General features: G+C 38.4%; 1 protein-coding gene across 2 annotated transcripts; it reads left to right on the forward strand.

The window, feature by feature from the left end:
- The first annotated feature begins 1,137 nt into the window (after positions 1–1,137).
- Positions 1,138–5,991, forward strand: LOC109055218 (flocculation protein FLO11-like). Of its 2 annotated transcripts, XM_042745009.1 has the most exons (3): positions 1,138–2,283; positions 3,104–4,038; positions 4,081–5,991. In XM_042745009.1, the coding sequence occupies exons 1-3, from the start codon at positions 2,130–2,132 to the stop codon at positions 5,392–5,394; spliced, it is 2,403 nt and encodes an 800-aa protein (XP_042600943.1). In that variant the 5' UTR covers positions 1,138–2,129; the 3' UTR covers positions 5,395–5,991. The 2 variants fall into 2 exon arrangements, with proteins under 2 accessions (XP_042600943.1, XP_018928001.2); XM_019072456.2 differs by having other exon boundaries at positions 3,104–5,991.
- Positions 5,992–12,730: the final 6,739 nt, after the last annotated feature.

Below are 12,730 nucleotides of genomic sequence, written 5' to 3' on the forward strand. Positions count from 1 at the left end.
TGTTCAAAAGTTTGGGATCGTTAAGACTTGTAATGTTTTTTAAAGAAGTCTCTTCTGCTCATCAAGGATGCATTTATTTGATCAAAACTGCAAAAAAAAAAAAAAAAAAAAAAAAAAAAAACGGTAATCTTGCAAAATTTTCTTATAATATAAAATAATGGTTTCTATTTAAATATCCTTTAAAATATTATTTATTTCTGTGATGCAAAGATGAATTTCCATCACCATGACTCCAGTATAAAGTGTCACATGATCTTTAGAAATCATTCTAATATGATGATTTATTATTAGAATTATCAATAGTTGTGATGCCAAATATTATTTTGGAATCTGCGATACCTTTTTTAGGATTCTTTGATGAATAAAAAGATAAAAGGAACAGCATTTATTCAAAATATGAATCTTTTCTAACAATATAAATCTTTGCTATCACTTCTTAACAATTTAACACACCCTTGCTGAATGAAAGGTTTAATTTCTTTCAAAAAAGAAATTAAAAATGTACTGACCATAAACTTTTTAACTGTAGTGTATATTGTTAGAAAAGATTTCTATTTTAAATAAATGTTCTTTTTAACTTTTTATTAATCAAAGAATCCTGAAAAAAGTATCACAGCTTCCAAAAAAATATTTGGCTGTTGCCAACATTGATAATTCTAATAATAAATCAGCATATTAGAATGATTTCTGATATGTATAATTCAAGAGACTAAGACTTTTAAGGTTCTCCTTTTTTTTTTTACAATTGTTTTAAAATTGATATACAGTTTACATTTATATTTTGTGTAAATTCATGTTTAAATTTAAAATTGTGACTCAAAGCACACTTAGTAATTAACCTCTGATGCATTTTGAATCAAAAATCACATTTAAAAACAAATTCCACTGAGATTAATATATTGATGCTATATACAAACATGACTACAAACTAAACCAACAGGGTCCTAGAACTGCGGTCCTGAAACTGCGGCCATCGCTAAATCATCCAGTACGGTAGGTGGCGCTGTCACGAAAAACTAGGGTCCTAGAACTGCGGTCCTAGATCTGCGGTCCTGAAACTGCAGCCTCCGGTTGTGCAGGAACATACTATTGGGATCAAACACACCTGAAGCAGCTAATCAAGGTGTTCAGGGCTACTTGATAATCACAGACAGGTGTGTTGGAGCAGGGCTGGAACTGAAGTCTGCAGGACGGTAGCTCTCCAGGAGCAGGGTTGGAGATCTCACTTTCTTTTTTCTTTTATTTCCTATGTCAACACTTGGTCCTTCTGACTGTATCTGTTCCTTGTTTTATCATAACTTGTCTGCTCCTCGTTTTTTTCTTATTCACTACATCGCTTCTCAGGACAGCAAAGAATAACAAGCAGCTCTCGCTGATATACAGCGATCATCAGCACCACTAGCTGTTTAACAAAACGTCTGCCAAACAAGAAATTGTAAAAATAAATAAATAAACCGCAGCAAAAGATGGGAAACCTCACGTACTACCAAGAGAGATTATCCGTCTGTGTATTCATTTATCTGAGTCTGTGCGTCTCTTCTAACAACGAATCTGTAAGTTGAACTGTTCCTAGTACAGCGAGGTTTCCACCTCCATACTGAGAAACGACATGTAGCTTTTCAGTTGCCTATGCTTCGCGTGCTTCCCCCGAATAAAAACTAAATTTCGTTGGGGAAAATATTTGTTATATTTATTCAGTGTCTTTTGATGTTTTGGTTATTTTGCTTGTAGCCCGTTGTAATTTGTTTATTATTATTATTATTATTATTATTATTATTAAAGAAAAGAAAAGAAAATTGATAATGCACGTGCATAGTCGCGTGCTTAGAATGCTTTGCATAAATCCCGCCTGGCGCTGTCTGTGACGTCACATGACAGGTTCGAAATTAGAATGTTCAGAATCTGTATAATACTCAATCTGCTTGATCGCTTTTACAACTCAATCTGCTCGTTTGAATTCTGCTCGACTGCAAGATTCGCTCTGCTGTACGAAAATATTCACTCTGCTTGACTGCACTCTTAATTCAGTTGACCCAAGAGTCCAAATTTGCAAGTCTGTCTGCAAGACAGCCCATTTTGTCCAGTTATCTGGACTCCAGAAGATTCAGCTGGTTCCCCAAAACAAAACCATGCTGATCACTGCCAGTCTGGTGATGTTATGGTGGTACTCCACCAGGGTGAAAAATAAATCACCAAATACTACTGTGAAAAAGGAGGACACCAAACAACCACAGATAACCAGAAAGACAACCAAGAGACAACTGGTGTGGCCTTTCACAGAAGGTAAGTGCATTATTGTATCATCTGTACATCTGAGCATGTGAGTCGTTCCTGGTGTTTGGTGCCTTTTGAGCATCATAAAATGTAGAAATTTAAAAACTGTTTTGTGTGTGTAATCATTATAGGAAGTTGTAAAAAAATAAATAAAAAATATGATCAAGCTCAGGAATAAATTTAAGCATTTATGAAAATCAGTCTGAAAATTAAAAGATTAAATTGAGATTAAAAATGTACACCCTGTTAGGAACGTAACAGTAAAAAAAAAAAAAAAAAAAAAACTTATCTGGTGATAAATTGGTCGGTCTTTTTTTTGTTGTTGTTGTTCAGATACAATTGCATAAGCAACATTTTTGCTTCATTTTTATACTATTGATACTCAAAACATTTTGATTGACACTGAATTATTAGTATTTTTTTTCTACTTACTTTTTTTTTCATATTTTCCATAATAGAGCGGACATAATGGGGTTGACCATATCAGATAAAATTAACAAAAATAGATTTCACTAACATTATCAAGTTGTTTTCCCTCCAAGGAAGTGATGTCAGCTTTATGATTTAACTGTCATTTAATTTTTTTGCCAGGCACAGTATTCAACATACTGTACACAATGACTTGAGGGTTACACTAAAATATAATTAATATATATTTTAAAAAATCTATACATAGAGAAGTATTACATATAGAAGTATTAAGTATATATATATAACAATGAGGAATCAATAAAAATTACAATTTTTAATTGCAGTAACCATTATTCTGATAATAATATAGTAGATACAATGCCATAACAGTTTCTGCTCTCTTCTTTTTTTGACACAGGATCTGAGACTGCCACTACCTCTGCAGCTGACACTGAGACGGACAGTGCGCCTGAGCCCGTCATCGTCCCTGAGACGGACAGTGTGCCTGAGCCCGTCATCGTCCCTGAGACGGACAGTGCGCCTGAGCCCGACATCGTCTCTGAGACGGACAGTGCGCCTGAGCCCGTCATCGTCCCTGAGACGGACAGTGCGCCTGAGCCCGTCATCGTCCCTGAGACGGACAGTGCGCCTGAGCCCGTCATCGTCCCTGAGACGTACAGTGCGCCTGAGCCCGTCATCGTCCCTGAGACGGACAGTGCGCCTGAGCCCGTCATCGCCCCGGAGACGGACAGTGCGCCTGAGCCCGTAATCGTCCCTGAGACGTACAGTGCGCCTGAGCCCGTCATCGTCCCGGAGACGGACAGTGCGCCTGAGCCCGTCATCGTCCCTGAAAAGGACAGTGCACCTGAGACCGACATTGTCCCTGAGACGGACAGTGCGCCTGAGACCGACATCTTCTCTGAGACGGACAGTGCGCCTGAGCCCGTCATCGTCCCTGAAAAGGACAGTGCACCTGAGACCGACATCGTCCCTGAGACGAACAGTGCGCCTGAGACCGTCATCGTCCCTGAAAAGGACAGTGTGCCTGAGACCGACATCTTCTCAGAGAAGGACAGTGCACCTGAGACTGACATCTTCCCTGAGACGGACAGTGCACCTGAGACCGTCATCATCCTTGAGACAGACAGTGCACCTGAGACTGACACTGTCACGTACCCTGAGACGGACAGTGAGCCTGAGACAAACAGTGCGCCTGAGACCGTCATCGTCCCTGAGACAAACATTGCACCTGAGACTGACACTGTCACATGCCCTGAGACAGACAGTGCGCCTGAGACTGTCATCGTCCCTGAGACGGAGAGTGCGTCTAAGACCGTCATAGTCCCTGAGAAGGACAGTGCACCTGAGACTGACACTGTCACGTACCCTGAGAAGGACAGTGCAACTGAGACTGACACTGTCACGTACCCTGAGACGGACAGTGCGCCTGAGACCGTCCTCGTCCGTGGGACAGACAGTGTGTCTAAGACCATCATAGTCCGTGAGATGGACAGTGCACCTGAGACCTTCATCATCCCTGAGAGGGACAGTTCACCTGATATCGCCATTGTCTCTGAGACGGACAGTCCGCCTGAGACCGTCATCGTCCATAAAACGGACAGTGCATCTGAGACCGTCATTATCCCTGAGACGGACAGTGTCTCGGACAGTGCACCTGAGTCTGTCATCGTCCCTGAGACAGACAGTGCACCTGATATCGCCATCGTCCCTGAGACAGACAGTGCGTCTGAAACCGTCAACGTCCCTGAGACAGACAGTGTACCTGAGACCGTCATCATCCTTGAGACAGACAGTGCACGTAAAACTGACACTGTCACGTACCCTGAGATGGACAGTGCTTCTGAGACCGTCATCGTCCCTGAGAGGGACCGTGACCCTGAGACTGACAGTGCACCTGAAACCGTCAACGTCCCTGAGATAGACAGTGCGTCTAAGACCGTCATCGTCTCTGAAAGGGACAGAGCACCTGAGACTGTCATCATCCATGAGACTGTCATCATCCATGAGACTGACACTGTCCCTGAGACAGACAGTGCTCCTGAGGACATCATCATCCCTGAGATTGACACTGTCTCTGAAACCGACATTGTCCTTGTGACTGAAACTGCCTCAGAGATAACAGTGCCCTTGAGACTAACACTGCCTCTGAGACTTTCACTTTCTATCAGTCTCAAACAGCCTCTGAGCCCGAAACTCCCTCTGAGACTGACACTCCCATTGAGACTGGCCCTGCGTCTGAGAATGACACTTCCACTGAAACTAACACTGCCTGTCAGACTAACACTGCCTCTCAGATTGAGCCTGCCTCTCAAATTGAGACTGCCTCACAGACAGGCACTAGATCTCAGACTGACAGTGCATTTCAAACTGACAGTACATCTCAGACTGACACTGCCTCAAAGACAACAGTGCCTCTTAACTTCCAGGGCTTTGGAGCCTACCACTGCCTCTGAGACTGACACTACCTGGAAGACTGCCCTTGAACATAATGAGGGTGCCACTACCTCAGAGACTGACACGACTTCAGAGACTGACACGACCTCTGATGCTTCCACTGTCTCTGAGTCTGACTTTGAATATCTGATGGCCGCTGCCTCTGAACTGCCAATGGATCTGATCCAGCTACTGCTTCTCAGACATCCACTGTCTCTGAGACTGACACTCCCTGAAGACCTAAGCCCCTTTTAACTTACATAATCTATCCTATTCCTTATATGGTGCAATAAAAAAATACCTTTTTACTTCTACATTTCTTTCTTTTTTTCTGTACTATTGTTAAAGGAAGAGAATTCATGCCACAGTGAAGTCCATGGTAGGAGCAATGCTGAATGCCAGCATTGCGTTTCATGTCTGAAATCATTCCACATAAAAGACAATGCTGTCTTATTTAACTTATTTTCTTAAAAAAAAAAAAATTACATTTAGGTTTGCATTCCAACTACCACCTTGCAAGCCAAGTACACTGTTAAATAATATATTAATTATATGGTATTCAATGATGTTATCAATATTTAACTTGCCCAGTGCAGTATTAACTATAAGTAGATTCCATGTCAAGGTTGTTGCAAGTTAGCTCAAAGGGAAGAATCATTAACTAATCTGTTTGTCCAGTGAACATTGTGTAATTTCATATCACCTCATTGTCACCACAGAAAATAATGCATTAATGCATTTAGTAGCGAGATCGGCTTGTAAAAGGGACTTCAACTGTAAATTCGGACACTACTCTTTAGACATACTGTTTTTCACCTAATATATAGTAGGTAAGTATGTGATCTCAGACGCAGCCTGTATTTTAAATGAACCGATAAACTAAATGATTCAGTTATTCACTCATAAAGACGGTTGTTTCTTTTCTGACTGAATCAGTATTTTTAATAAATTGGTTGACTAAATGTTTCAATGATTCACTCATAAATACAGTGGTTGCATCCGAATATGCCTGCTTCCTTACTCTATAGTGGGCAAAAAAAAATGTATGTAAAAATAGTGGTATGTCTACATAGAAGTATGCATAAATAATTTGCCATTTTTATTCAGAAGAAGTGCTTTTTCAGAGAGTATAAATTTTTGGAAGCAGCCAGTCACTTGATTCATTCCTGAATAAAACCATGATTTAATTAATCGGTTGTCAGAAGGGTTCAATGATTCATTTCACTCATGAAGATGGTCATTAAGATCCTGTATGAATCAGTGTTTTGAATGAATTGGCTGACTGAATGATTCAATGATTCACTCATAAAGACAGTCACTTGTTGCCATTCACTGGTGTAATGACATATATGCTGGGATAATAACTGTAATTGACAGTTACATACAAACAGACCCTCTCCTCAAAAGAAATCAGGATAGAAGTGGTCAAAAGTGTACAGAGGGTGTGAATGGGAATGTGTCTCCCTCGTCTGCTTGTGATCCGACTGCCCAAAGTACATCTTAATATCCGGTGTACACAGGGCTGAAGATTGCTCTGGACAGTAAACATCATGAATGAGACAATAAATGCCAGCACATCTCAAATGTGCACAGCCTGTCTACTTCAATCTTTCAAGCATTTTTATGCTGCTAGTTCTCCAAACAGAACACACACACATACATTAACACAATCATCACAAACCCTAAAGGATTTCCTTTTTGAAGTCTGAATACAGAGAATGTTATCACTGATAAGTCACAAGAAAGATACTCACATCGAATATTCACAGATCTAATGCTCTTTTATCTTGTAAACTTGCATCTGTTGTTTGATTAAAGTATCTCTGAGGAAATAAAGCCTTTCATTCAAGTGTTCAAAGATTTGTTCTTTCTGGTAATTCTTGAGCTCAGTATTTAGGGTGTTAATTTCGTGGGTAGTATAAACAAATAATAGACCATACAAGTCATAATAAACTACACTCTCTCAAGTGTGTGCACTGGGTGGCCGCTTTACTGGTACAAGCCAAAAGAAACACCGAAACCAGCAGAAATGTTTTGAAATGGCCAGTCCAAACACAACACACACTATGTCCTTTCAGATTTCCTAACCTTGATCTGCAGTTTGGGCGTTTAGCATATGTGCAGCAGCCATCAGATGCCATCTGGCTCAAAGCACTGGCACGGCCCCATCTGTACAACAAGGGTTATCAAGCTTGTGTTTGCCCTGCGGCATAAATCAGTTTGTCTGTGAGCATCTTTTTTTATGAGCGAAAAGGTTTAAATACAAAGATTGGATGGATTGATGGATAGGGAAAAACTGCACCTCACACATCACAAACACATAAGGCATACAGTCATGCCAGAGGCATTCTGTAGCATTACCCATCATGCTACAGAACACCTCTGGCATGACTGTATGCCTTGTGTGCTTTTAAATTACATTAAAGTATATTTTAGCTTACCATAAATGCTTGTCAGTACATTCAGCAATTCCCTTTAATCATATTTCAGAGACAATAGAAGTAATTATAATATTACATATAAAGATGTATTTTATAAAGTCCTACTTAAGTGGGACTCAAAAAGCACTCTAAAGTGCATTTGCATTTCATATTTACTTATATAGTTATTTACTTAGGCTATTTAACATACTTATATTTATCTAACTTAAGTTAATACAAACTAAAATGCAATCTCATTTAATTCATATGCACTTAAGTGTCTGAAAACATTGTTTGCGCTTAAGTATACTGATTTATACTATTATTCCCATAATAGTTTTTATTAAATGTATGCTAAAATGCAAAAAGGGCTGGTAATATATTAATCAGACTGATTCATTTGTCATTTTTGATTACTGCCATTGGCTTACAAAGTGTTTATTTAAAGTCAGCAATTGTATCCATATTATGTCCTCTTAAATTCTGTTATATCATCTGCATTGTATTAAATATTGGCCAGATATCAATACTGGCATCAGTCATGGCAGTAGAGCACTACTGTCACTAACCCTGTCTGTAACTCAATAAATCTTATCTTGTGTAATATACTAAAAGGAACACATTGATCTATGGCTGGTGTTTTAGTGAATTAAAAAAAGGCTTTCTGTCTCTCTAGAAACATCCTTTTATCTTGACAGTATAATTAAAGGAAAGAGAGAGAGTGTTTCTTCCTGCCACTGAGAAACCTTAAACCCCTAAACAGTTTGTGTGTAATAATGTGTGTATTCAAGTAGAAATATGTAAATGTGCAAGTGTATAAAATGTGTGCAGCCAGTATTTGTGATCAAGTTTACATCATCACAGTTAAGAAATGCTAGAAGACTCATGATTAAACAACACAAAACACTGCTTGTTAGTACTAGATTTGAGTTTTTCCAAACTCCCTCACCCTAAGTTTTACTCAGGAACATGAATCATGCCACAAACTAAGCGACTTGTACTGTATACTATTACTTTTCTATGGAGCCTTGAACATGACATTAAGTATTCACACAACATATTCATTTCCTGTTTTTAGTTACATTTTAGATACAATACTTTCAGCCAGCTGTGGTCTTTAAGACAGCGTGAGGCTTCAGATCGAAGGAGAAGGGGAGAAGCTGGAAGATGATTAAATGTCTTGTCAAGGTCAACACAAAGAGGCAGCAAACACAGTGCGACTCTAGGCATCTCACAAAGCCAGGAAAAGCGTGGGCTGACTGCGCTGAATTACCCAGAATACCACACCGAGACATCTTACACAACAACCACATGTTGCTGGGAATCAAAAGTACCAACAGCGCATTTATGCGTCCCTTGCTCTTCTCCGCTGCACAGCATAATAACTGCATGTCCTAGAACACCAGGCGGGGGGTAAAGAGACAGGCATGATGAGATACTTATTCTGCTCTGCGGTGACTCATTCGGTTAAAGAGATCACTCCAGAACGAGAACAGCAGCTCTGAGGAGGCTTTATGAGGATGATGTCCTCCCTGAATCTGCTGGACGCTGGCAGAGAGATTTCTAAACTGTTGTATGGCTATAAAGTTGTTATTTAAATTCTGCAGTATGACTCTCATTAAGGAGGGAGTGTTATAAGACCATCAGTCAACACAATTAGAAATGAGCTATAGCACTGAAATCACTATTTGTGTCCAACAACCTGTTGAGGCAGATACTAACAGGTAGGTTGTAACAACAACTTGGTTTTCTCAACACAAAATGAACAGTTATGGGATAAGTAGCACATAACTACAATTAGATGCAGTTAATATGGGAATATTGTATTAATGTTTGTGATAAACACTGCAAAAAGTTAAACAAAATATTACAGCACATACCAAACCACCTTTTTAATTTATTCTTGAACTTTTCAGCACTTTATAATGGTATAGTTTGGTTGTTTAGTATTGTATCAGCACTATTTTCATACTTGTAATACTATGCAGTGTTTATATTTACTTCTTTACTCCATTTCTAATAAAATGTACCTGACTCTTCTCATAAAAAAAACACTAACTTTTATTACAGATTATATTTAATGTTTCTGATGCTGTCATTTGCGCAGACTAACCTCTGAGAGAAATCAGACTTAAGAATGACCTCAGAACAATAATTAAAGATTTCCATATTATATTCAGACTTAGTGGCTTCTACCATATTAATGTACAACATTTAATATATATATATATTTTTTTAAGATGATTTTCACTGACATTTACTCTCAAACACAGCAACATGTTAAAGTATCTATATTTCAAAACGGCACTAATAAGCAAATGTCAACTGGAATTACAACTGCTGTAATATTTATAATATATTTTCTTTGTAATATGCTATAATATATAATTGCGGTAATATCTTAACATGCATGACATTTCATAGTCAAATAAAAAAAAAATGCATATTCAAATATAATATTTAAAAAACAGAGGTTAAATGCTGATCTATAATCCTGGCCAATATTAAGACTGTTGTATTCTAGATAAAAGCGTCACTTACCAATAGAGAGCAGCCCTACAGCAGGATGGTTTTCATTTCTGCGTTCATCATGTTTGTCTCGGGCAGAACAGGTGTGTATCAGGGCATCTTCGGTGTGTGTGTGTGTGTGTGTGTGTGTGTGTGGCATTAGTCTCTTGAACAGTTCACACAGCGTTCGGAAGCAGACTGTACCATCTCCAGCACTCTGAGGGGAGGACAGATGAAATCAGACTGGTTTATTTGTGCTCAGTGCTCCACCTCCCTGAGTAAAAAACGGCTGCCAATCCAAGTACAAATCAGAATGTGTTATATTTTGAGTTTATTGCCTCAACAGGAGTTCCACCCGTGCAGTCTAATTAATTCAGTGGCTTTGTAAATATCACAACAACAAATAACTATAATCTCTGCATATCACAAAAAGTGATTGTTGAGTTGTACATATCAAAATGAATGCCTCGAAATCCATTTATGTTTGTCAAAACATTTAATGGGACAGTTTATGCAAAAATTTTAATTGTCATAATTTACTCACTCTCAATTTGTTTCAGACCTGTATGATTTTCTTTCTGCTGCTGAACATAAAATAAGATATTTTGAAGAATGTGCGTAACCAAACAGCTGATGGACCTAATTGACTTTCACTGTATTTTTGTTTAAATGCAATAATAATAATAATAATAATAATAATAATAATAATAATAATAATAATAATAAATTAAATGAGTAAAAATAAAAAGAAAGAAAGAAAAAGAAAGAAAATACATTATACCAAAGTTTGAGATAAACAGCACAAAAAAATGTTAGTTACAGGCGTGAAAACAAAACAAAAAAAAAAAGTTAGATTTTATAGATCGCCAGTGCTCCCCTATAACTTTTCTAAAACAAAAACACTTATGTGTACTGAATGATTCAGGCCTCTCTAGCCATGTTAAAGGGATAGTTCACCCAAAAATGAAAATTTGATGTTTATCTGCTTATCCCCAGGGCATCCGAGATGTAGGTGACTTTGTTTCTTCAGTAGAACACAAACAAAGATTTTTAACTCAAACCGTTGACAAAGTCTGTCAGTCATATAATGGAAGTGGATGGGAATCATGGCTTTGAGAGTTCAAAAAACATACACAAACAGAACCAAATGAAACCCTGCGGCTCGTGATGATACACTTATGTGTAAAGACACGAAATGATCGGTCTGTGCAAGAAACTGAACAGTATTTATATCGTTTTTTACCTCTGATTCACCCCAATGTCAAACTGTCCTGAGTGCGTCCTGAGCTGGCCATGTTCTTCTTCTTCTTGCTTTAAGACGGATCGCAGACTTATAAGTGCATTACCGCCACCTATCTCTCAAGTGGACCATTGACACTCCTAATTGAGATTGTAGATAGAGTGTCAATGGTCCATTTGAGAGATAGGTGGCGGTAATGCACTTATAAGTCTGCAATCGTTGTCTTTACACATCAATGTATCATCACGAGCCGCAGGTTTAATTTGGTTTTGTTTGTGTATGTTTTTTTGACTCTCAAAGCCGTGATTCCCATCCACTTCCATTATATGACTGACAGACTGCAATGGTTTGTGTTAAAAACCTTTGTTTGTAAAACATTTTGGATTCACAGCCTCCTTAAAATAGTGACTTGTGAAGGTACAACAGCACGAATGAATAAGGCTAAACCTTGTACCATCGAAGCATGGCAATGTTTCTCTTCCAAAATCTTGGAATATATAAAGCAATGACCATATTTTTTTTCCTTTCTTTTTTTTCTGATTGTAAAATTATTGATGTGTCTGTTGCTCCCCCCTCCCTGTTTGGTTTGTTTGAATGGATGTTGTTTCGTTGAATAATATTGGATGCCCTGGGGGTAAGTAGATAAACAAACAAATTTTATTCTTTGAGTGAACTATACCTTTAAAGCCGCAGTCGGTAACTTTTGGCGCTCTAGCGGTTAACAGAACTGCGTGCGTCTCGCGGAAGGACATTGTAGCCGGAGCTACTTCTCTCTGTTTATGTCTATGACGAATCACGCAGGTACCGGTCTACTCCGCAGCGGTTCCACCAGAACCAGTCTAAAATAGTCCGAATATAATCACTTAATATAGATGTAACGCAGTGATTCAGGATAAGCCAAAAACACGGTTTGAAAATGGATTCATGACTGCATCTTTAAGTAATCCTTTTTTCTCACCGATTCTCACATTATGATGTTTTACAGTAAGACAAAATCTGTCCTCATTATGAACAGAATTTTGCGCCATCTAGTTTTTTTTTTTTTTTTTTTTTTTTATGACAAAGTTTTCTGTTCTCACATTAAATGTCGCTTGGATAATTGTGATCTCATTTGCTATATTATCTAAGGTATTCGAAGACCCTTCATCCACCAAACCATCGTGGAAACCAAGAGACTGTACATTCACTCAGAAAGAGCCGCTCGACGCATGATTCTCCACCAGATGTCGTCGTAGGACATTAAATGCGATCAAACAACGTTTCAAACGGAAGACAGAAACTGTTTGATGGATGGAAAACCAGTAAAGATTGAGAATCTTTCATAAACTTTGAATTACAGGGATGATGGATAAATCCGTCTCAGTTGTTGCTGTGTACGTACATTTTAAGTCTGATGAAAACAGATATGATTCTGTAATAAATG

Source organism: Cyprinus carpio, chromosome B19 (genome assembly GCF_018340385.1).
Source record: "Cyprinus carpio isolate SPL01 chromosome B19, ASM1834038v1, whole genome shotgun sequence".
In the NCBI taxonomy this organism is placed as follows: domain Eukaryota; kingdom Metazoa; phylum Chordata; class Actinopteri; order Cypriniformes; family Cyprinidae; genus Cyprinus; species Cyprinus carpio.

Coding starts and splice junctions, on each gene's coding strand:
- LOC109055218 (XM_019072456.2), top strand. CDS start 2,130: ATGCTGATCACTGCCAGTCTGGTGATGTTATGGTGGTACTCCACCAGG. Junction 2,284..3,103: donor GGTGTGGCCTTTCACAGAAG/GTAAGTGCATTA, acceptor TTTTTGACACAG/GATCTGAGACTGCCACTACC.